The sequence below is a fragment of the Oncorhynchus clarkii genome, chromosome 22 (assembly GCF_045791955.1).
Source record: "Oncorhynchus clarkii lewisi isolate Uvic-CL-2024 chromosome 22, UVic_Ocla_1.0, whole genome shotgun sequence".
In the NCBI taxonomy this organism is placed as follows: Eukaryota; Metazoa; Chordata; class Actinopteri; order Salmoniformes; family Salmonidae; genus Oncorhynchus; species Oncorhynchus clarkii.
Genome location: NC_092168.1, coordinates 44,543,829 through 44,570,023, shown reverse-complemented (window position 1 = coordinate 44,570,023; position 26,195 = coordinate 44,543,829). Strand labels below are relative to the sequence as shown.

Here is a 26,195-nt window from a genome sequence, read left to right as displayed (position 1 = left end):
GCGTTTGTTTTTTTAATGACAACTTTGTGAATTTACTTCAGGATCGGACCCTTTTTTTTCAATTTTCGCCTAAAATGACATACCCAAATCTAACTGCATGTAGCTCAGGACCTGAAGCAAGGACATGCATATTCTTGATACCATTTGAAAGGAAACACTTTGAAGTCGGTGGACATGTGAAAGTAATGTAGGTGAATATAACACATTAGATCTGGTCAAAGATAATCCAAAGAAAAAAAACATGAATTTTTTTGTTCCATCTTTTTTAAATGCAAGAGAAAGTTCATAAGGTATTATTCCAGGTTAGGCGCAATTTCGATTTTGGCCACTAGATGGTAGCAGTGTGTGCAGCATTTTAGACTGATCCAATGAACCATTTAATTTCGGTTCAAAATGTTGCCCAAATGTGCCTAATTGATTTATTGACACATTTTCAAGTTCATAACAGTGCACACTCCTCAAACAATAGCATGGTATTATTTCACTGTAATAGCTACTCCAAATTGGACAGTGCAGTTAGATTAATAATAATTTAAGCATTCTGCCCATATCGGATATGTCTATGTCCTGGGAAATGTTCTTGTTACTTACAACGTCATGCTAATCATATTAGTCTACGTGAACTCAACCATCCCGCCAGGACACTGATCCTGTAGAGGTTTTAAAAAGCTGCACTCTGGTATTGCATTGTAATGCTGGTAAAAACAATATTGCTCCACACAAAATAAATATCCATTTAAATTTGCGTTCAATTTTAATCACTTGAAAGCTTACAAAGACTCCCAATACCTTGGAATTTGAGTGACATGAACAATGATTATATACAGGACTATAAACGGTCTGCAATGTTACAGAAAATGACATTTCAATTTTTTTAATGTGATGATCATTAATAACAAACGGAAGGACAATATTCTTTATTCTATACATACTGCTTGTGTGAATTATAAAAAATATTGTTCCGTAGAATATATCTGTGCTGATAAATGTGTCCTGACGACACCACTGCTTTATTGCCACACTCAAAAAGGTTTACTAGTAATCACGTAAGATATGACAACGGAAAAAAAACACAAACAACTATGGCCTCAAGTACCATTATTCTTACTTGAATCCTGAAGACAACGCTTACAAAAAGTACAACACTGAAAGAATAAAACGGGACAGTTGTCTCCACAAGGTGCAAATTACGAAACTAAAAAACAGATGGGCGTACATACATGGCACTTTCATGTGTGACATAAGGGGAATAATGGAAATAATTGAAAGGTTGCTAGGTCGAATCCCTGAGCTGACAAGAGGTAAAGACATCTGTCGTTCTGCCCCTGAACAAGGCAGTTAACCCACTGTTCCTATGGCCATCATTGTAAATAAAAATGTGTTTTTAACTGACTTGCCTAGTTAAATAAATACTGTGCAGGCCAAGTCACAGGAGTTATTTTTCATCAAATTAAACTGGGGGGGGGGGGGGGGGGTCAGTAGCAGCAGGGAAGTGCGGTATGCTTCCTAATGGCCGCTGGCTTTCTGCTACTTTACGTCAACTAGTATGAACACACCATAACGCACTTCTGCAATCCTTATATCAACTAAACTTAGTGTGGAATTCACGTTTACAGTGTTCTGTTATACTATGCTCCAAGCTGTGTTGCTTCAGGTGGACAGTTGTCTTTATGTAGCATTGAGACATGCCTGTACAATAATGACCATGCGGTCTTACGGCTAAAAAATAAAAAATAAAAAAAACGCAATTCAAGCTGTTGAATAGATTGTACCACTGCAGTAACAAAGAAGACGTGTCTGTTGTGGGATGATGTAGTTGAATTTACCGCTATGTTAAAAAGAAGACGTGTCTGTTGTGGGATGATGTAGTTGAATTTACCGCTATGTTAAAAAGAAGACGTGTCTGTTGTGGGATGATGTAGTTGAATTTACCGCTATGTTAAAAAGAAGACGTGTCTGTTGGGGGATGATGTAGTTGAATTTACCGCTATGTTAAAAAGAAGACGTGTCTGTTGTGGGATGATGTAGTTGAATTTACCGCTATGTTAAAAAGAAGACGTGTCTGTTGTGGGATGATGTAGTTGAATTTACCGCTATGTTAAAAAGAAGACGTGTCTGTTGTGGGATGATGTAGTTGAATTTACCGCTATGTTAAAAAGAAGACGTGTCTGTTGTGGGATGATGTAGTTGAATTTACCGCTATGTTAAAAAGAAGACGTGTCTGTTGTGGGATGATGTAGTTGAATTTACCGCTATGTTAAAAAGAAGACGTGTCTGTTGTGGGATGATGTAGTTGAATTTACCGCTATGTTAAAAAGAAGACGTGTCTGTTGTGGGATGATGTAGTTGAATTTACCGCTATGTTAAAAAGAAGACGTGTCTGTTGTGGGATGATGTAGTTGAATTTACCGCTATGTTAAAAAGAAGACGTGTCTGTTGTGGGATGATGTAGTTGAATTTACCGCTATGTTAAAAAGAAGACGTGTCTGTTGTGGGATGATGTAGTTGAATTTACCGCTATGTTAAAAAGAAGACGTGTCTGTTGTGGGATGATGTAGTTGAATTTACCGCTATGTTAAAAAGAAGACGTGTCTGTTGTGGGATGATGTAGTTGAATTTACCGCTATGTTAAAAAGAAGACGTGTCTGTTGTGGGATGATGTAGTTGAATTTACCGCTATGTTAAAAAGAAGACGTGTCTGTTGTGGGATGATGTAGTTGAATTTACCGCTATGTTAAAAAGAAGACGTGTCTGTTGTGGGATGATGTAGTTGAATTTACCGCTATGTTAAAAAGAAGACGTGTCTGTTGTGGGATGATGTAGTTGAATTTACCGCTATGTTAAAAAGAAGACGTGTCTGTTGTGGGATGATGTAGTTGAATTTACCGCTATGTTAAAAAGAAGACGTGTCTGTTGTGGGATGATGTAGTTGAATTTACCGCTATGTTAAAAAGAAGACGTGTCTGTTGTGGGATGATGTAGTTGAATTTACCGCTATGTTAAAAAGAAGACGTGTCTGTTGTGGGATGATGTAGTTGAATTTACCGCTATGTTAAAAAGAAGACGTGTCTGTTGTGGTATGATGTAGTTGAATTTACCGCTATGTTAAAAAGAAGACGTGTCTGTTGTGGTATGATGTAGTTGAATTTACCGCTATGTTAAAAAGAAGACGTGTCTGTTGTGGTATGATGTAGTTGAATTTACCGCTATGTTAAAAAGAAGACGTGTCTGTTGTGGGATGATGTAGTTGAATTTACCGCTATGTTAAAAAGAAGACGTGTCTGTTGTGGGATGATGTAGTTGAATTTACCGCTATGTTAAAAAGAAGACGTGTCTGTTGTGGGATGATGTAGTTGAATTTACCGCTATGTTAAAAAGAAGACGTGTCTGTTGTGGGATGATGTAGTTGAATTTACCGCTATGTTAAAAAGAAGACGTGTCTGTTGTGGGATGATGTAGTTGAATTTACCGCTATGTTAAAAAGAAGACGTGTCTGTTGTGGGATGATGTAGTTGAATTTACCACTATGTTAAAAAGAAGACGTGTCTGTTGTGGGATGATGTAGTTGAATTTACCGCTATGTTAAAAAGAAGACGTGTCTGTTGTGGGATGATGTAGTTGAATTTACCGCTATGTTAAAAAGAAGACGTGTCTGTTGTGGGATGATGTAGTTGAATTTACCGCTATGTTAAAAAGAAGACGTGTCTGTTGTGGGATGATGTAGTTGAATTTACCGCTATGTTAAAAAGAAGAAAAAAAGAAAGAGGAAAGGTGAGCCTTCAATAGAACTAAAGCACTCATCTTACACAGGACAGAGGAACAATCCAACAGACATCTTGTCATGAAACCACGTGGTCTCATGAAGTTCGATGCTCTGGCAACATAGAACCCAGTGTCAAGACTAGAGAGGGTTAGAAGTAGTGCACCTGGACAGATTCTGTTTCTGTGGTCTGCACTGCATGGCGACTACAGCCATGTCACGCAGTGAGACATCAAAAAGGTCAAAGAGCTTTTAAAAAGAAACAAAAAAAGGTGGCCAAAGTATCAATTAACATAAAAACACGACAGAGGGAAGCAATTGCCATTGAATGGATGTGTCCTTGAAAATGTATGATTATAACAAGAGGGAATCCAAGATAATGTATTAAAACAAGTGGAAATCCAAGAGAATGTATTTAAACAAGAGGGAATCCAAGATAATGTTTTTAAACAAGAGGGAATCCAAGATGTTTTTAAACAAGAGGGAATCCAAGATAATGTATTTAAACAAGAGGGAATCCAAGATAATGTATTAAAACAAGAGGGAATCCAAGATAATGTATTAAAACAAGAGGGAATCCAAGATAATGTTTTTAAACAAGAGGGAATCCAAGATCATGTTTTTAAACATACAAAAGAGCAAGTAATAAAGGCAAAGCAATCTCAGTTATGACCATTTACATGTCTCTTTAAACATTGACCCTTTCTAACAGAATATATGTACAGAAGCATTTGGCCACTTGTACACAGAGATTCCTTTGTGTACACTCCATTATTTCTCAATATTTGTAAAAATGTGCCTATTTACAAGTTTGTACAGCCACCCAACAGATCTCTTAATTCTCCCAGAGGACCCCCATCCACTTAAAAGCAGGATACCTGAGTTTTGAAAAGAATGCTTCAATCTCCACCGCACGTTTCACAGGATCTCAAGGGAGATGCTCACATGCATGCACACACACACACACACACACACACACGAAAGTTAGATCCTCCCTGAAAGGCTTCAGGACCTTTTAGGAATAAGCCACACCAAAATGTTTCAATTAATGGTCCTGCGTTCCTATCGGAGGTATTGAGCCCAAAAGGTCTTACAGCAGTTGTCAGTCAAAGTGGCAGCTGACCAACAGGCCCGTGACTGGCCGCAAAGTGACAATATACCTTAAGTAGAGATTAAAAACAAGTGGGCTGAGGCTTTGCTTTAGGTGAATGAATGAGTGATGGAGAACTTCCTGGGAGACTTCATCTTGGCTGTTGATGTCAGAGGCCATGGACTGACGGACTGCTGCTACTGTAGGGGTGGGATGGGGGGATGGGTGGGTGGGGGTGTCACTGGGAGGATGAGGCCCTGGGTAGAGAAAACCTGCAGGAGCAAAGGATGAACAATGGGAAGATTTAGCTTGGTGTGAGAAACAACACTAGACTTATAGGTCTGCACCCTAATGTTGGAATCAAATTACAATACTATGAGCTGTCATCAAATCACGGGAGGTGTTGATGCCATTACCTCTGTAGTCTGTGCACTAGTTCAGACACCAGGGCGTCAGAGATACCAGGATAGGACTCCTCTGACATGAAAACGGCCTCCCTCAGCTCGTCCACAGCCTCTGGCTTGCCATTGGTTGCCTCAACCTGGTTCTCTTTTAACTGCAAGGGAAGGAGAGACGGTTTACTGGATGATTTTGGCTCCCAAGTGGCGCAGCGGTCTAAGGCACTGCATCTCAGTGCTAGAGTGCTACAGACACCATAGTTCGAATCCAGGCTGTATCACAACCGGCTGTGATTGGGAGTCCCATAGGGGCGGTGCACAATTGGCCCAGCGTCGTCCGGGTTTGGCCGTCGTAGGCCGTCATTGTAGATAAGAATTTCTTCTTAACTGACTTGCCTAGTTAAATAAAATCTTAAAGTGTGCAGCTGTAACTTCAATAAGGTCAACAGATATATCAGAACAGTTTGACCCGGAATCATTCAACTTGACTGAGATTCACCGTTATTATCTTGAGATAAAAAGAGAAATAGTAACTTCAGAAGATATAGTTAAAATGAGCCCAAATACATTCTTACCTCAGCAAACAAAGGTGAAATGATAGTGCACCAGCTCTGTGACAGAGGCCTTTTTGGATTGTCTTGCACCTGATAAAGAAAGTACAACATTTCAAAATCATACTGATGGCTCAGTGCAAGAGCTGAAAAACAGCTGAAGAGTGAACGTCAGCTTATTAAAACAGAGAATGCCCAGAAACCACCTCCTGAACAACTGTGTTTGGTTAGATCCTGATGTTTATGAAAGCTGACGGGAGAAAGCATGTGGTATGAATACACACACTATGGTATAAATATATAGACTATGGTATAAATATATAGACTATGGTATAAATATATAGACTATGGTATAAATATATAGACTATGGTATAAATATATAGACTATGGTATGAATACACACACTATGGTATAAATATATAGACTATGGTATAAATATATAGACTATGGTATAAATATATAGACTATGGTATAAATATATAGACTATGGTATAAATATATAGACTATGGTATGAATACACACACTATGGTATAAATATATAGACTATGGTATAAATATATAGACTATGGTATAAATATATAGACTATGGTATAAATATATAGACTATGGTATAAATATATAGACTATGGTATAAATATATAGACTATGGTATGAATATATAGACTATGGTATAAATATATAGACTATGGTATAAATATATAGACTATGGTATAAATATATAGACTATGGTATAAATATATAGACTATGGTATAAATATATAGACTATGGTATGAATATATAGACTATGGTATAAATATATAGACTATGGTATGAATATATAGACTATGGTATAAATATATAGACTATGGTATAAATATATAGACTATGGTATGAATACATACTAAGTATATACAAAACATTTAAAAAAAAACAGCTGCTCTTCCATGACAGACTGACCAGGTGAAAGCTATGATCCCTTATTGATGGGACTTGTTAAATCCACTTCAAATCAGTGTAGATGAAGCAGAGACAGGTTAAAGGAGGATTTTTAAGCCCCGAGAGAAGGATTCAGAGGATGAATGGGTAAGACAAAAGATTTAAATGCATTTGACCGGGGTATGCTAGTAGGTGCCAGGCGCACCGGTTTGTGTCAAAAACTGCAATGCTGCTTGGTTTTTCACACTCAACAATTTCCTTGTGTACCTCGAATGGGCCACCACCCAAAAGACATCCAGACAACTTGACAACTGTGGGAAGCATTGGAGTCAACATGGGCCAGCATCCCTGTGGAAGCATTGGAGTAAACATGGGCCAGCATCCCTGTGGAAGCATTGGAGCCAACATGGGCCAGCATCCCTGTGGAAGCATTGGAGTAAACATGGGCCAGCATCCCTGTGGAAGCATTGGAGTCAACATGGGCCAGCATCCCTGTGGAAGCATTGGAGTCAACATGGGCCAGTATCCCTGTGGAAGCATTGGAGTCAACATGGGCCAGCATCCCTGTGGAAGCATTGGAGTCAACATGGGCCAGCATCCCTGTGGAATGCTTTTGACACCTTGTAGAGTCCATGCCCGACGAGTTGAGGCTAGTCTGAGGGCAAACTCAGTATTAGTAAGGTGTTTTGTACACTCAGTGTACACTACGGTATAAATACTGTATATACCATGGTACGAGTATATACCATGGTACGAGTATATACCATGGTACGAGTATACACCATGGTACGAGTATACACCATGGTACGAGTATACACCATGGTATAAATACACTATGGTACCCATTTTTTCCCCTGCAGAGTTTCCAGGGACCCCATTTTTTCTCCTGCAGAGTTTCCAGGGACCCCATTTTTTCCCCTGCAGAGTTTCCAGGGACCCCATTTTTTCCACCCCAAATCCAATGACAACCTGAAAATCAACACATTTAGAATTCCAACAATGACAATGTTTTACATTTGACTTCTGCTTTCAAAAGTAGCTCAAACGAAACATGTAAAAATTAACTATAGCCATTGAATTCTACCGTGCATTATAGGGAAATAATAAGTGCTCTAGAATGCCCTGGTATAATTATCAGGGCAGAGGGGGTGTGGTATATGGCCAATATACCACGGCTAAGGGCTGTTCTTAGGCAAGACGCAACACAGAGTGCCTGGACACAGTCCTTAGCCGTGGTATATTGGCCATATACCACAAACCCCGGAGGCGCCGTATTGCAATTATAAAATGGTTTACCAACGTAATTAGAACAGTAAAAAAAAAAGTTGTCATACCCATGGTATACAGTCTGATATAACACGGCTTTCAGCCAATCATCATTCAGGGCTCAAACCACCCGGTTTATAATATGGCATAAATATACACAATGGTATAAACACACACAATGGTATGAATATACACTCAGCATAAATCAGAATTTGGGTTGAGGATAACCATGATAAACTAAGACGCATGTTTCTCTGCCATATTTACCTTGTTCCTCTCCAGCTCATCAAACTGGGCGGCACCATTCAGGAACTTCTTGGGGTCCTTCTCCCTGATGGTGTTGAAGATCCAGTCATCGTTCCCAGAGTCGTTCACTCCAGACGCCTGGCCATCCTGCTCACTGACAAGACAAAGACAACCTTTTTAGACAACCTCACATGGAAACACAGTCTGAAGCATATTAGTAAACTGTCCCAATAAACAATCTGGTTAACAACCACTTGTGTGTGTGTGAATTGCCCGAGGAACGAATGACCACGATCGGCTAAATAACATTAAAGGACTTTAACGGGTCAAATGATGACGACTTACAAGTCCGACTCGTCGTCGCTGGAGTCCTCCCGAGACTGCTCTGCTTTCCACTTCTTGTACTTCTCCACCAGCTCTGAAAGGTAGGACGTCTTCTTGGCGTGCCGGATGATCAGCTTGTGTTTCAGCAGCTCTTTGGCAGTTGGCCTCTGAGGAGGAGGAGCATCGAGTCAAACAAGTGTAAACATTGGATGTGTTTTCTAAATGTACAGAGGGTTGACTTTACATTTTTTTTTGTAATTTAGCAGTTGCTCTTATCCAGAGCAATATAAGTGCCTTGCTCAAGGGCAACAGACAGATTTTTCACCTAGTCGGATTCGGGGATTTGAACCAGCGACCTTTCGGTTACTGGCCCAAACGCTCTTAACTGCTAATTAACGAAATGCCCATTTGAGCTCAATTGCTCCCCAAACACCACTTACAAAGCTGGGCTCTTTGTTCAAACAGGCTTCTATGAATTCTTTGAGGGGTTTGCAGTAGTTTCCTTCCAGGGTGGGCGGGTTGTTCTTTGGGATGACGAATAAGACCTTCATAGGGTGAAGCTCTGAGTAGGGCGGCTCTCCTTTGGCTAGCTCTATGGCTGTTATACCTAGCGACCAGATATCCGCCTGCGACACAACGATAAAAAAAATAAAAAGAAGACACTTGAGAAAGATTTTTTAGAACAAATTCATCACACTTCCACAACGGACTTCAAAACCTCATAGCAAATATCAATAGGGAAGGTTTGTGATGCAAAGGATATACAGACAGCATGATTCACAGAATGAAAGTGATAATAACACTTGAGATTTCTATTCAAGAGATGAGGGAGCCATTTTATATTTCGCCAGACAGACAGACAACCTGATCCTGTAGTAGGCCATTTAAGGAACTACCGTCAACCCAGTGTGAGACTGTGGTGGCTCTGGTTTGCCGCATGGTGATTCATATGTTGTGGTCGTTCCTAATGTGTCTGGTGATATTTTCTATCTGTGTGCAGTGCTGTGCCCTGGCTGTAGTGTGATCACAGCAGGTTACAGAGCTGAAGCTACCTCTGCAATGCCTCTACTCAGCAGAACAATTCAGCCAGGGGAAAAAACAAAGTTTATTGGACACTATTTGATTTATTAGGATCCCCACTATGAAAACAAAGTTTGCATTAAACATTTCGTTGATAATTCCACACATTGCCTATGACACATTATAACACTTCCACGAACCTATGAACAGATATGCCATCTTAACCTAGATCCTGAAAGAGACAAACCTAGATCCTGAAAGAGACAACCTAGATCCTGAAAGAGGCAACCTAGATCCTGAAAGAGGCAACCTAGATCCTGAAAGAGGCAATCTAGATCCTGAAAGAGGCAACCTAGAACCTGAAAGAGACAACCTAGAACCTGAAAGAGACAACCTAGAACCTGAAAGAGACAACCTAGAACCTGAAAGAGAGCTTGTGGTATTTCTGACCTTTGAGTCGTACGCAGACTGTTTTATGACTTCAGGTGCCATCCAGAACGGAGTGCCCACGAACGTGTTCCTCTTTATCTGGGTGTCCGTTAACTGCCCCGCCACTCCAAAGTCTGCCAGCTTCACGTCTCCTTGCTCCGATAGCAACACGTTAGCGGCTGGGGGGCAATAACACAAACTATGAGATTTACCATGGTGGCCAGTCAGTTGGGTGTTCATGCCGCACTGTATGGCCATAGTGGGTTCTGAACAGTACCTTTAATATCTCGGTGGATTTTCTTTTCAGAGTGCAGGTACTCAAGTCCCCTCAGGATCTCTCTGAGAATAGTGGCAATCTGGGTTTCGTCCAAGGCACCGGGCTCCAACTAAAAGAGAAAGCAGGCTGGAATAAAGTGTCCTACTGAACCGCGATGGAAATGTGAAGACGCTTTTTGGGTTAGGCCTGTGTTACATCAATGCCATCTTACTGAGGAGTTTACTATACTGTAGAGAAACTTACTAAATCCAGAGCTGATCCTCCTCCTAAATATTCCATAATAATCCATAATTTCGCATCCTGAAATTAAAAAGAGAATGTTTTAATCATAAATCGTGATGAGTCTTTATTAAAACAGATCAACATGTGCTGTTATAATTCTGCATCACATTGGAATAGAGTGGAAGGGGAAATTAAATATAAGATGAAGACAGTTAACCTCTCATTTAATACTTTCATAATAATTAATATTAAATGAGAAGCTTAAGCTAAGCACTTCAGCAATCTCTTCTCCCGGTGAGCCTTGAGGAGGGGAGTCAATCACAGCACATCTGGCTGCATCAGGGATCATATCAAATGGTGGAAAGTTAGGTCACTTAAGGTCTGACGCAACAACCGCCTAGCGACGCCCGGGGAACAACCGCCTAGCGACGCCCGGGGAACAACCGCCTAGCGACGCCCGGGGAACAACCGCCTAGCGACGCCCGGGGAACAACCGCCTAGCGACGCCCGGGGAACAACCGCCTAGCGACGCCCGGGGAACAACCGCCTAGCGACGCCCGGAACAAGTGCAGTTCAATAATGCAGCACATAAAAAAATGGTGTCATTTAGCAGACGCTCTTATCAAGAGTGACTTACAGTAGTGAGTGCATACATTTTCATCCTTGTAATTTTTTATATTTTTTAAATAATGGTCCCCCAGTGGGAATTGAACCCACAACCCTGGCGTTTCATGTGCCAATGCGATACCAATTGAGCCCCACGGGACCACATGTACTTTGGATGAGGAAATTAAGCACTGCTAACGTCTCCTGTACGTTCATTAAGTATAGTGGCTCGAGGTCCGGTCTGACCTACACTACCGGACAGTTTAGGCCTACACATTCTAACAGCAGACTTGATAACCTTGAGAGAGAGAGAGATGGCATAATACAACAATTTGTAAAGCAGAATAGCCTCAGGTCAAAGAAATACAACTAAGATGCTTAGCTATAAGGGTCTAGTGTGTTATGCAGGACACACTAAACACAAAAAAAGACCTGACTTTCTTCCTCGTTATGATCCATAAACCACTTGGTTTCCTTCCCAGCCTCCTTGGCCTGAATCTCTCCTTTCCCAGCCTCCTTGGCCTGAATCTCTCCTTTCCCAGCCTCCTTGGCCTGAATCTCTCCTTTCCCAGCCTCCTTGGCCTGAATCTCTCCTTTCCCAGCCTCCTTGGCCTGAATCTCTTCTTCCCCAGCCTCCTTGGCCTGAATCTCTCCTTCCCCAGCCTCCTTGGCCTGAATCTCTCCTTCCCCAGCCTCCTTGGCCTGAATCTCTCCTTCCCCAGCCTCCTTGGCCTGAATCTCTCCTTCCCCAGCCTCCTTGGCCTGAATCTCTCCTTCCCCAGCCTCCTTGGCCTGAATCTCTCCTTCCCCAGCCTCCTTGGCCTGAATCTCTCCTTCCCCAGCCTCCTTGGCCTGAATCTCTCCTTCCCCAGCCTCCTTGGCCTGAATCTCTCCTTCCCCAGCCTCCTTGGCCTGAATCTCTCCTTCCCTAAGCCTCCTTGGCCTGAATCTCTCCTTCCCTAAGCCTCCTTGGCCTGAATCTCTCCTTCCCTAAGCCTCCTTGGCCTGAATCTCTCCTTCCCCAGCCTCCTTGGCCTGAATCTCTCCTTCCCCAGCCTCCCTGGCCTGTCTCTTCAGCAGCTTGCCATAGCCTACTAACCAGCTCTTATCCTCAGTATGGGATCAGACAGAGCATTTCATATGTAAACCATAATGCAACAGTATGTGGAGCAGAATTAATGGGCCCTGCACGGTGCTGTTAACATGGAAGAAAACTCCTCTTTTCACCCTGGGGTATTTACACACATTTTAAAGCCAAAGAACGGCTTTTCAAGAGATGTTGAGTGTTTGAATGATTCAGTCTCAGTTCTGACTTAAATCTGCTTGAAAATCAGAGACGAGTTTTAAATATTTCTGCCCAACCAAATTTACTGAACTTGAAAAAAATTTGACAAATCAATGGATGTGTTGTGCAAGGTTGGTAGACACGTATTAAAAATGATTCACAGCTGTGATGGCTGCCAAATGTGTATTAACTAAGGTGAAGACATTCACAAATCAATAAATCTTCATTTTTCATTGATTTGGAAAATGTTAATTTTCTCTCTCACTTTTATAACATGGAGCAGATTGTGTAGATCATTAAAAACAAATCTAATTTACTCCCTTTTTAGATTTCCTTTTAAGGCATAAAAATGTGAAGACTGTGCAAGGCGTGTTGACTTTCACTAGGCACTGTGGTGAACAATACCCTCTGGTGAACAATACCCTGTGGTGAACAATACCCAAGAGTTTATAAAGTAGCCTATGCACTCAAACAAGGGTCATAAGGAACAGCTATGATCAGGCACACATGATCAGGCACAGAGTTGGTCATGTACAACATCTAGTGGAAAGCCTTCACAGAAGAGTAGGGGCTGTTATAGCCGCAAAGGAGGGGACCAACTCCATTTTAATGCCCATGATTTTGGAATGAGATGTTCCATAAGCAGGTGTCCACATACATTTGGTAATTTAGTGTTTCTGAAAAATATATAAAATGAACCAAATTGCAACCTTTGTTGACTGCAACATAAGGCGATTCTGCCTGAGTGAGCATTTTCTGTTATAAATGGCTGTGCATGACTGTCTGCTGCGGCTGTGAATTTCCCCTCGTAGACAGGTAATCATGTAGGCCAGTGGTGTGTGGATGAGTAAGTATGAGCTGCAGACTGAGGCCTGTGGCCAGACAGACTAGATAAACCTGCCTGAGGTGCCGGCGTCATGTGTAAAAGAGCACATTTCACCTTTTTTAAATATTTTTTTTAGAAAGACTAGGCCTATGACTGAGTAATTACATAGGAAATTGTATTCGGTTGGGCAAGTTCTAATTCATCACTGACTGACACTAATATCTTCTCCTCTCTCTAATGGTTCTTATTGTATAACGGTTTTACCAGGAATTATTGAGAGTTTTAAAGTCAGTCTGTGTAACCAATTTTGATATGGCCTTGACTTGGGATGCAAATTTTGGTCAATTTTGTTATCGACTATGCTTCTAACTTTAGTGTTTTTGCAATTGAGCAAATTCATCGGTTAACAAAAGGTTAAATTCGTTCCAAACGGTAAAATGTGACCAGCAGAAAATACTATGCATTGAAGGAATGGATATGCGACAATAGCGAGCCTATCATTTTCTTTTATTTAACCCTTATTTTACCAGGTAAGTTGACTGAGAACACATTATCATTTACAGCAACAACCTGGGGAATAGTTACAGGGGAGAGGGGAATGAATGAGCCAATTGTAAACTGGGGATGATTAGGTGACCGTGATGGAATTTAGCCAGGACACCGGGGTTAACAACCCTACTCTTTTGATAAGTGCAATGGGATCTTTAGTGACCACAGAGAGTCAAGACACCCATTTAACGTCCCATCCGAAAGATGGCACCCTACACAGGGCAATGTCCCCAATCACTGCCCTGGGGCATTGGGATTTTTTTTTTTTCGACCAGAGGAAAGGGTGCCTCCTACTGGCCCTCCAACACCACTTCCAGTAGCATCTGGTCTCCCATCCAGGGACCAACCCTGCTTAGCTTCAGAAGCAAGCCAGCAGTGGGATGCAGATTATAGAACATGAACTAATGAAGCAGAGAATGGTATACATACATTTTCAAACATTGGCCAAATTGCACTTTGTAGGAAAACACTAACTGTTCTAAGACGCATCTGATGCCCTTTCATGTGACAGAGATGAACATCTTAGTTAGAAACTAACCTAAATATATGCAACAACTAGGATGGGATGCTAATATGACAAGTATTGTGCTTTTGACTTCTGGACAACGAAAGAAAGTTGATATGAAAACCAGTAGAACTGAAATTCTTGTAAACTTTTTTGGTTGCTTTTTTATTAGAGGTCGACCGATTAAATCGGAATGGCCGATTAAATTTGGGCCGATTTCAAGTTTTCATAACAATCGGAAATCGATAAAAAAAAAAATATACATATATTTTTATATATATATATATATATATATATTTTTTTTTTACACCTTTATTTAATCTTTATTTAACTAGGCAAGTCAGTTAAGAACACATTCTTATTTTCAATGACGGCCTAGGAACGGTGGGTTAACTGCCTCGTTCAGGGGCAGAACAACAGATTTTTACCTAGTCAGCTCAGGGATTCAATCTTGCAACCTTACAGTTAACTAGTCCAACTCTCTAACCACCTGATTACATTGCACTCCACGAGGAGCCTGCCTGTTACGCGAATGCAGTAAGCCAAGGTAAGTTGCTAGCTAGCATTAAACTTATCTTAAAAAAACAATCAATCATTATCACTAGTTAACTACACATGGTTGATGATATTACTAGTTTATCTAGCATGTCCTGTGTTGCATCTAAATCGATGCGGTGCGTATTTGCGAAAAAGGACTGTCCTTGCTCCAATGTGTACCTAACCATAAACATCAATGCCTTTCTTAAAATCAATACACAGAAGTATATATTTTTAAACCTGCATATTTAGCTAAAAGAAATCCAGGTTAGCAGGCAATATTAACCAGGTGAAATTGTGTCACTTCTCTTGCGTTCATTGCACGCAGAGTCAGTGTATATGCAACAGTTTGGGCTGCCTAAATGGCCAGAGTTTTACATAATTATGACATAACATTTAAGGTTGTGCAATGTAACAGGAATATTTAGACTTATGGATGCCACCCGTTAGATAAAATACAGAACGGTTCCGTATCTCACTGAAAGAATAAACGTCTTGTTTTCAAGATGATAGTTTCCGGATTCGACCATATTAATGACCTAAGACTCGTATTTCTGTGTGTTATGTTTTAACTAAGTCTATGATTTGATAGAGCAGTTTGACTGAGCGGTGGTAGGCACCAGCAGGCTCGTAAGCATTCATTCAAACAGCACTTTCGTGCGTTTTGCCAGCAGCTCTTCGTTGTGCTTCAAGCATTGCGCTGTTTATGACTTCAAGCCTATCAACTCCCGAGATTAGGCTGGTGTAACCGATGTGAAATGGCTAGCTAGATAGCGGGGTGCGCGCTAATAGCGTTTCAAACATCACTCGCTCTGAGACTTGGAGTGGTTGTTCACCTTGCTCTGCATGGGTAACGCTACTTCGAGGGTGGCTGTTGTCGATGTGTTCCTGGTTCGAGCCCAAGTAGGAGCGAGGAGAGGGATACTAAGCTATACTGTTACACTAGCAATACTAAAGTGCCTATAAGAACATCCAATAGTCAAAGGTTAATGAAATACAAATGGTATAGAGAGAAATAGTCCTGTAATTCCTATAATAACTACAACCTAAAACTTCTTACCTGGGAATATTGAAGACTCATGTTAAAAGGAATAACCATATGTTCTCATGTTCTGAGCAAGGAACTGAAACCTTAGCTTTCTTACATGGCACATATTGCACTTTTACTTTCTTCTCCAACACTTTGTTTTTGCATTATTTAAACCAAATTGAACATGTTTCAATATTTATTTGAGGCTAAATTGATTTTTATTTATGTATTATATTAAGTTAAAAGAAGTGTTCATTCAGTATTGTTGTAATTGTCATTATTACAAATAAATAAAACATTATTTGGCTTTTTTTGGTCCTCCAATAATCGGTATCGGTGTTGAAAAATCATAATCGGTCGACCTCTACTTATATATATATATATATATTTTTTTTTTGTTGTTGGTAAATATTTTTTATTCAACAGTAACATGCAAAACAGAACAGAACAACAGGGTTACACAAAGAAAGAGAAAAAAATAAAAATAAAATACAAATCCACATTAATATCCATTTAAATACAGACATGTAGCGAATACATTTTAGACATTTTGTTTTGTGTTTTAAATTATTCTAAATTGTTTTCCAAATCAGATAAAAATAAATAAAAAGGGAGTTTTTTTTTCCTTCGTACATTGATGTGTATGAACATTTTTCCTAATAAAATTAAAGAAATTTAAGACATACTGACGTTCAATTGTGTGTTGTAAAATAATTGTCATCAAACATGGACCTTATGGTTGTTGTTGTTGCCAGAAATATAGTTTTCCATCAGTCCAGAACACCTCATTATGTAAACAATTACAAAATAAGTGTTCCATAGATTCAGTTTCTAGTTCACAAAAACAGCATTCACTGGAAACGGGTATATATTTAGAAATCAAGCTATTTCACAGGTAGAATCTACAGATAAGGCGATCTCCTTTGCTTTATTGGTCACCATAAGTTTACAGAAAACGATGAAGCACAACTAAATATAACAGAAGGAATAGACTTCCTGTAGAAAATATCCCTTAATAAACTATTGTTGAATTTCTTATCTAGTAAACCTATGCCATTCACCTGGATATCGCTTACAATAAGAGACATTCAAAAATATGCACTATTCTGAAGTAAAGATTTTATCCCACTAGGTACAGCTTTCATAACAGCGGCAGGTAGCCTAGTGGTTAGAGCCGAAAGGTTGCAAGATCGAATCCCCGAGCTGAGAAGATAAAAAAAAATGACTCACCCCGTACTGAAGCAATACTTTTTTCTTTAAAAAGGTGAATGGGAAGGATTTACTTCAGACGCCCGACAAGGCCCTCATCCTCGTCATTCGCAGGAGAAAGACACGGAGGTATCGGGGGACGAAAGTACGGGTGCCTTGTAAGGATCCGCTTTCAAGGAGTGGGACTCTACCCCGGAAGATTATAAGGAATCCTGCTATGCCCTCCGACGAACCATCAAACAGGCAAAGCGTCAATACAGGACTAAGACTGAATCGTACTACACCGGCTCCGACGCTTGTCGGATGTGGCAGGGCTTGCAAATTATTACAGAATACAAAAGGGAAGCACAGCCACGAGCTGCCCAGTGACACAAGCCTACCAGATGAGCTAAATTACTTCTATGCTCGCTTCGAGGCAAGCAACACTGAAGCATTAGCTGTTCCAGACGACTGTGATAACGCTCTCCGTAGCCGATGTGAGTAAGACCTTTAAACCTTTAAACAGGTCAACATTCACAAGGCCGCAGGGTCAGATGGATTACCAGGACGTGTACTCCAAGCATGCGCTGACCAACTGGCAAGTGTCTTCACTGACATTTTCAACCTGTCCTTGACTGAGTCTGTAATACCTACATGTTTCAAGCAGATCACCATAGTCCCTGTGCCCAAGAACACTAAGATAACCTGCCTAAATGACTACCGACCCGTAGCACTCACATCTGTAGCCATGAAGTGCTTTGAAAGGCTCGTCATGGCTCACATCGACACCATCATCCCAGAAACCCTAGACCCACTCCAATTTGCATACCCCCCCAACAGATCCACAGATGATGTACTCAATTGCACGCAAAACTGCCCTTTCCCACCTAGACAAAATGAACACCTGTGTGAGAATGCTATTCACTGACTACAGCTTAGCATTGAACACCATAGTGCCCTCAAAGATCATCACTAAGCTAAGGACCCTGGGACTAAACACCTCCCTCTGCAACTGGATCCTGGACTTCTTGACAGGCGGCCCCAGGTGGTATGGGTAGGTAACAAATCCGCCACACTGATCCTCAACATGGGGGCCCCTCAGGGGTGCGTGCTCAGTCCTCTCCTGTGCTCCTTGTTCACTCATGACTGCATGGCCAGGCACAACACCATCATCAAGTTTGCCGATGACACAACAGTGTCGTAGGCCTGATCACAAACAACGAGACAGCCTATAGGGAAGTGGTCAGCAACCTGGCCGTGTGGTGCCAGGACAACAACCTCTCCCTCTACGTGATCAAGACAAAGGAGATGATTGATCAAATTAGATCAAATTAGCGGTTTACTGACCGTTCTCGTGTTAACTATAAACCGAGGTGTTACATTTAAGTAAGTTTGAGAGGGATAAAAGTTACATTTACACGGAGCAAGATAAAATCCCGTCAGCAATCTTCCTGGAACTCCTTTTTTGGTTGCTTTTCTGTTAGCTGCTTTGTGGTGCTCCTCCCTCTCCCACTGCTCTACTGCTCCCTGCGGGTTACCTAGCAACGAGTCTCCGCTCTAGTTTGCTCGTGGCTGACTGACTAGAGACAGCCATATAGTTGAGATACGAAAGCTACTTTCTAACTCTATATGACTATTTCCGCAAAAATAATAATAATTCCGGTCGATCAAGACACTTCCTATTTTATGACTGACAAGATTTGTTAAATTGGTGTCCAGAATTTAATTCCACTAAATTATGCAAATGAACCGATAAGCATGACCGGTCAAATGTATTTTCGGTGGTTAACCGTTGACAGTCAAGGCTAGGGACGTTATACCATATACCATCAGGGAGGGCAGCATTACATGTTAATTTTTATTTTTTTTACATCAAATATAAAAAGTGAGCACAAGCCGTAGAAACAAGCATTTGAAATGCTATACGATTCGGCTACCGTTTTCAGAGACTGCATAACATCAGTATGTGTATTCACCTAGACTTGGCCTGATCGTGCTGCTGGCTACAGGCTGATTGTCTGGCTGAACAGAGTGTGGTCAGAGCCAGGCTGTTGCTGTCTCTGGGAGGGCAGATGTTGGGTCTGAGCTATACGAACCAGCGCTCCGAGGGCTGGAGTAGCACCTGTTGCCTGCTTGCCCCACTTTTAGACACGCACACAACACTAGCCTCCATCTGTCAGTACGACTGGAGCCAACAGCTAGCTGGCACTCTCACCACTGACCTCAGGTAAAACCCTTAACCAGTAATTGGAAAAAGTACCCAATTCTCATACTTGAGTAAAAGTAACGATACCTTAATAGAAAATGACTTGAGTAAAAGTGCAAGTCACCCAGTAAAACAGTACTTTAGTAAAAGTCTAAAAGTATTTGGGTTTTAATATACTTAAGTATCAAAAGTAAATGTAATTGCAAAAATATATTTAAGTATTAAAAGCATAAAATTAATATATGCTTATATTAATTAAATCAGACAGAAGTTTTATTTATTTATGGATTGCCAGGAGCACGCTCCAACAGTCAGACATCATTTACAAATGAAGCATGTGTGTTTAGTGAGTCTACCAGATCAGAGGCAGTAGGGATGATCAGGCATGTTCTCTTATATATGTGAATTGGACACATGTTCTCTTAAATATGTGAATTGGACCATTGTCCTGTCCTGCTAAGCATTCAAAAGCAGGCAAAAATAGAAATAGTTAAGTACAGATACCCCAAAAAACAGCTTAAGTAGTACTTTAAAGTATTTTTACTGAAGTACTGCCACTAACACACTACATGCTCTCTAAGAGCCACTTAAGCCCTATCACATATAGACCTGGAGTACTCTGCCTACTCCAGATTCATTTCAAACCTCTAGTTCACAGCAACCAAGGACCAGGAAATGATGAAATCCCTCACGAACAAGTCAACATCCTCATGAATGCTTAATTGTTTTTTTTAATAGTATTACTGTCCTCGCATGACATGCAGTACATTGTAGGACAGATAGGATAATGAAGTAATGCATGCCTGTGTTCTGCTCACCATCACCAGAACCAATCCTATAGCATATAGGCCTAATGCTCAGGCACAATTAATGAGAGCCTTGTCCCATTAACCATATGAATGATTTATTGACCCACATACAGTTGCCTGCAATTGTTACACATACCACCACTGGCAGCAACACTTGAACTGACACCACAACTGTCACACAAATAGAGGGGGGGAAAAATGTAGAAAGAGAGAACAATGCTTTCCCACAATTTGTGGATGGACTATTCGGCCAAAATCCTTTTTTCACAGCATTTTGAAATAACACGAGGTTTGGTCAACTTACCTTCAAATATGATCCATAATACCTGGTAACGAAGGGACTGTCACACTGGCTGAGGACTGTTATTTCCTGTTGGATGTCTTCGATTTCATCCTCAGCCTCCTCGAGGTCAATTATCTTAATGGCCACAACTTTCTGAGTCCGATTGTCAACGCCTTTGAACACCTCTCCAAAAGAGCCTTTCCCTATCCTCTCCAGCTTGGTGAACAGCTCCTCCGGATCGGCTCTAAAGTTCTGAGGGAAGGAGAGAAACAAGGCTGTGGTAAGGACAGCAGAGCAACATTCAAATCACAGGTAAAGAAGGACCATGCGATCAAGAGATTAAGCATAGGTTTTTATTCTATGATTGTAGCCTGTCTGGTTTTAATAATAGTCCAATAAAAAGCATGAGCTGGCACATCCACCCCCCCCCCCCCCCCCCCAAAAAATATACAAAGTTAGAGGTGCTGACTAACGGTACGCTATAAAAGAGAGTTGGACCCTTTATATACAAGCTCACAGTTTTATTGGGTAAACCACCAATGTTGCAGCATCACTGTGCCTTCTTCAGGGTGATGTCATGAATGCTTGAACCGGGTTATGTAGACAAACAGCGCAATTCGTGCAACCAATGACAATAGTGAGGGTTGTGTTTATAGTTATTAGGGTGGTGAGACATTTTCAAAAATGAAACTGTTAACAGGCTGGGCATACGGAGGCTGATTTCCACAGAGCTGGTACTGCGTGTTCCCTCAGTGAGCGATTGAACAGCCAGCAATACCTTGTGACAGGATTTCAGAACATGGTTGCTGATGTTATCTGGGCCAGTGGCTTTGTTGACTGATATTTGTTTTATATATCCTATGAACATCTGCTTCCTGTATGACCAAATGAACTTCCCCTTGTGCTAGAGATAATGTTCACACAACAGCTCACTTTCCTCAGTATAAAATCCAGACTACCAAATCTACAATTTAAAAAATAAATGTAATTAAATTTTTTTTTTTTAAGTTTTCAGACTAGAGCTGTCCCCAACAACAAAAATCTTGGTCGACCGAAAGTCATCAGTACTTTCGAGTAGTATATTGGTAGAATTTGTTTGGGGGGTGTATTTGTCCATATATAGACACACCCTATGTGTTTTAATAAAATCAACTATTAGGAAGAGTTTGTCTGATACTTTAAAAAACATTACGGTTTGATGAAATATGCCTCAAGAGATCTAGATAAGCAGAAGAAAAAAATCTTAACCTGACCCAACTTTTCTCCTCCCACTCCTGCTGACTTTCGCAGATTCTGCCATTACTCTCCTGAAGCTCATGTCGAATGCCAATTTATCTTACAATTTTTACTGATATGCGTGCCAGTTTTGGTTTTCATATGCACATTTTCGTGAAACCGTTTCATTTAAATGTATAATAACGACTTCGTATTTTAAAATCATTGTCATGTGGTTCATCAAAATTATATCCAAATCTATATGAAAATGACAAAACCTAAAAAGTAACTTTATTGCTAACTACGTAAAAAAAATAGCCTACATAAAGCAACAAGAAAACATTGTAGCCTGGTGACCCATGAGGCAGCGTACAACTGGGCTAGCGTCGTCCGGGTTAGGGGAGGGTTTGGCCGGCAGGGATGTCCTTGTCCCATCGCGCTCTAGTGACACCTGTTGTAGGCCGGGCGCATGCACGCCAACATTGTCGCCAGTTGTGGGTTTCCTCCGACATTTTAGAAACTCCCCAAATACAGGTGTGTCAAGCTTGTAGCATCATACCCAAGAAAACTCGAGGCTGTAACTGCTGCCAAAGGTGCTTCAACAAAGTACTGAGTAAAGGGTCTGAATACCTATGTAAATGTGATATTTCCATTTATTTTTATTTTGTATAAACAAAACAGTTTTGGCTATGTCATTATTGTTTGTAGATTGAGGGGGGGGGGGGGGGGGAAACCAATTGAATCCATTTCAGAATAAGGCTGTAATGTAAAAAAAAAAATGAGGAAAAAGTCAAGGGGTCTGAATACTTTCCGAATGCACTGTAAACAGTACCAGCACCCAAAATGAGTACCGGAACCTATTTCAGCCCAAATCAAGCACTGATAAGAAGTTATCAGGTAGGCCTATTTTATGACGTTTCCACTGGATCAGACAGAGCATGACATTTTTCGCTTTCACTCTGAGTGGTTATCAAAAGTAAGTGAGCTGGAAAGATTTTTCAAAAACATTGAGTAACTATTGTAAATTCTCAATGGATGAAGGTTTACATACTCTGCAACATGGTAAGACTATTAAGGCTCTGTTCAGTTATTAATGCTTCCCTGGGCCAATCACAGAACGCTATAATACAAAGGATTCTGGTGTAAGGGGGGGCACAGCTTTGGATTCCCAAAGCTGAAACCAATAATATCATCATTATACCCCTGAGAAACTCAAGCAGCTTGAGGAATTCATTCTAAACACCCGTAACAACCAATAGGTGAACAGCACCACTAATCCGATGGCTTTAGTTCGGCCTTATTGACAAACAAAGCAGTCTTTCACACTTTCTGCCCTGCAATAGTGACTCTTTGGTCACTTGCCTTTATCCATTTTTGTCAAATAGGCCTATGTTTCTTTAAGTTAGGCAATCAGTGTTTCCCTTAGGATGTTTTTCAGCAGTGGAGGCGGGCTGGGGGGGATACCTACTATGTAGGGAAAGGGGGATACCTAGTCAGTTGTACAACAATGCATTCAACTGAATTGTGTCTTCCACATTTAACCCAACCATCAATCAAAGAGGTGTGGGGGGGGGGGGGGGGGGGGCTGCCTTAATATACATCCACGTCATTGGCGCCCGGGGAACAGTGGGTTAACTGCCTTGCTTAGGGGCAGAACAACATATTTTTACCTTGTCAGCTCAAGGATTTGATCAAGCAACCTTTCGGTTACTGGCCCAACGCTCCTACCTGCCAGGCTACCTGCCGCACCTACTGGGACAATATACTGGGATTTTGTACTTTGGCCAGTAAAGTGGGAAATTGTGAAGCAGCTCAACCTGACAAGAAAATCCCGATATGATAAATAGTGAGAAAATCTCTTGGAGTTCGAAAAATCTAAACATCAATACGGACAGTAAAAGAATAGAACCAAGGCCTCCTCCATAAAGATGGTGAATAGCTTGGAGCAGGAACACAACACACCCTCCCCTCAGACAGGCCCTCTTTTCCCCCCTGTGGTCTACAAAGGAGGGGATGGTCCTCTTCACGCTTGACATTACAATTCACTTCCTGCACTGCAACGATTAACTGCCTGAAGCACTTTTGTCACAAATTATGGAACGGTCTATTATGCTGCATAACAGAAATAGTGTGAAGGAACATTTCCTAGTGAAAATACTTTGTTTTATAGGTGAACGATGTCCAATTAATTTCACTACAGGCATAAAGATTTCATATCCCTATACTCTAAAAATCGCAATTTGATACCATTATGGGGCATTCTGGAAAGAGAGAGGAACTTGATTTGCTTGCACTAGAATTACAGTTTAATTTACCATAAAAACAATGCTGAACAGCTAGCCTATTGTTGTCATAACAACCCCTGGAGAATGTTGTACATCTGCTCCATTAAAAAGAGGCAAAGAGACTACTAATATCTTGACATGAGTTGAAAGGGGGGTGAAGAAGAATAAAGCCTGTCACAACCGCAGAGCAGTCATCCAGGTGAAAAAATCATCCTATTGAGACTGACCTCAATGGGGAAAAACAACACTGGGCACTGTGACTACAGGCTCCACATGCTGGGTGGGAGCCTCCACAGTCAGGTTTATCACCACTGCTAAAACATCCCTATAAAAAGCACGAGTTTGATCCTCTCCCAGCTGCACCACCAGATTGCGTGGTCCAATGCAGTCAGTCTGCACCCTGAGGCTCATCCCCTCCCGCCCCATATACACACACTACACTTCTCCCTCTGGGTCAGCTCTACCCAGGCCAAGCCTGAATGAACCATGTTGCCACCATTCAGGAGGACAGTACAGTGGTGAAACATGGCTCTATTCATGCAGCTCAAGGCTATCTCGTGGTAGTGCCCCATGAGAATGACAGTCATATGTCCATTGTCAGAATGGGGAATGACCTAGAGACCTAGTTTTCTTACAAGATAAGTCATGTCCCGGCAGCTTTCTTGCTGACTGCCTGCACTGAAAAATGTCAAGAATGTTTAAGAGGAAAGATTACTTTCCACTACCTCAAAACATGTTGCTGTTTTGCTTTCATGTTTCCTTGTTGAATAAAATGCGTTTAGTGGTTGAGCCATTGAGTCGTGCTTAAAATGTATTGCCTTTCTGAGTAAACACAAACAATTAATGTGCATTAGTGTAACACTACAGGGAAAGCATTTCAGTTGTAGCTCAGGATTTGGCTTAAATGGCAAACACTTATTGTTCTAGCAACATGCTAAATAGTTTATAAATTGTAAAACAGATGCTTAACTTTGCCATCCACTCTACAGGACTGTCAGACAGACTGCACCACATGGGGGCAATCTGGCCACATCTCTGCTAAACATAAATATGGCTCAATAGATTGGTCTCATCAGTGGGCCTTTTTCTGGTGCAAAGAATCCAATACCTTGTGTCTTTCCATAGTTGGCTAGCTAAGTGGCTAGTTAACGTTATCTAATAAACTAACACAGCTAGTGAGGATGTGATCATAAATAAAGTCGACTTACTGATCACGTAAACGAGTCAGTTTCGTTAAGGTTAGCTGGCTAACAAGTTTGCTAAAGTATTGCAAAGAAATTGAGGGAGACCGACTACTTTATGAACTAAGACAAAAAATCTTACCTGCATCCCTGGAATGCCACTCTGAACCGGGGAACGAGCCATGTCGTCATAAAATAAACAATCAGCTAAATTCGTAGTCAGTTGACGCCACTTTGTTTGCTAGCTAAATGAGTTACTGTAGCTAGCCCAAATCGGAGGAGAGTGCAAAGCTGTTTATGTCCAGCTAATGATACCTTGCGTTATTGGAATTATAATGCCTGATTTACACAAAGTCCCCAACTATCACGAAATCAGCTCAAAAACATTGCTTGTTTTTTTGTTTTTTTAGCTGCAATGTCTTGGAAGTTGTGCCTCTTCCGCAGATAGCAAACTAGCTAACGTTAGCTAGCTAAATCTTCAACAGAAGAACAAACTAGGCTCTGCACAAGTCTCACCAAACCTTAAATGTTTTCGAGAATATCCGATGAACAATGAGAATAATATAATAAATTGAGGATAGTTGTCTCATTTGTTGCCCGGTCTCATCACTTTTCTATATTGCCCTCCGCCATTTTGATAGCTGTCATTCTGACATTAGGGAAACACTTCAGGAAAACTACAGCGGTGCGCAGCGAACCGGAAAATTCCTCCATGGAAGCGCCCAAGCAATCAAGACCCACGCCATTGGCCGCTCGATAGCCAATGGGCTCTCAGCAACGCTTCCACCGCCGCGTCCGAGGAGACTGCATGCCGCGTCCGAGGAGATTGCATACCGCGTCCAAAGCGGCAAAGTAGCTAGCTAGATACTGTCGGGAGTCACTGTAGAAATTCAGCCAGCTCCGATTGACTGACAAATATTGACGTATATACAATGCTATATGTAAACTGCGTCAACTAGCTAACGAATGAGATAGGATTATTAGTTTCAGGTTTTAAAATACACAAACTACAGTTATGCTGGTAATGGATTGCATCTCTCTCTCACTCCCAACTTTCAGTCTGTATAGTTGCATTGTGTCCTGTTACCATGATGTCCCAGAAGGCAAGGAGTTGACAACAATGATGTAGTGTGTTTAATAAAACTTTAATAAATATGTCAATGTATGTTTAATAAAGCTGAATTGTTGA

General features: G+C 41.1%; 1 protein-coding gene across 1 annotated transcript; it reads right to left on the bottom strand.

The window, feature by feature from the left end:
- Positions 1-731: 731 nt before the first annotated feature.
- On the bottom strand, positions 732-25,685 carry LOC139380957 (serine/threonine-protein kinase 24-like). Its single transcript, XM_071124159.1, has 12 exons — positions 25,149-25,685; positions 20,347-20,577; positions 10,523-10,579; positions 10,280-10,388; positions 10,024-10,181; positions 8,994-9,179; positions 8,575-8,720; positions 8,251-8,383; positions 5,824-5,892; positions 5,267-5,406; positions 3,735-5,122; positions 732-1,881 (listed from the first exon to the last, which is right to left on the bottom strand). The coding sequence occupies exons 1-11, from the start codon at positions 25,188-25,190 to the stop codon at positions 5,089-5,091; spliced, it is 1,305 nt and encodes a 434-aa protein (XP_070980260.1). The 5' UTR covers positions 25,191-25,685; the 3' UTR covers positions 732-1,881; positions 3,735-5,088.
- Between the last annotated feature and the right edge of the window lie 510 nt (positions 25,686-26,195).

Coding starts and splice junctions, on each gene's coding strand:
- LOC139380957 (XM_071124159.1), bottom strand. CDS start 25,190: ATGGCTCGTTCCCCGGTTCAGAGTGGCATTCCAGGGATGCAG. Junction 9,180..10,023: donor AGTCTGCGTACGACTCAAAG/GTCAGAAATACC, acceptor GTTGTGTCGCAG/GCGGATATCTGGTCGCTAGG. Junction 5,407..5,823: donor TTTCACCTTTGTTTGCTGAG/GTAAGAATGTAT, acceptor CTTCCCTTGCAG/TTAAAAGAGAACCAGGTTGA.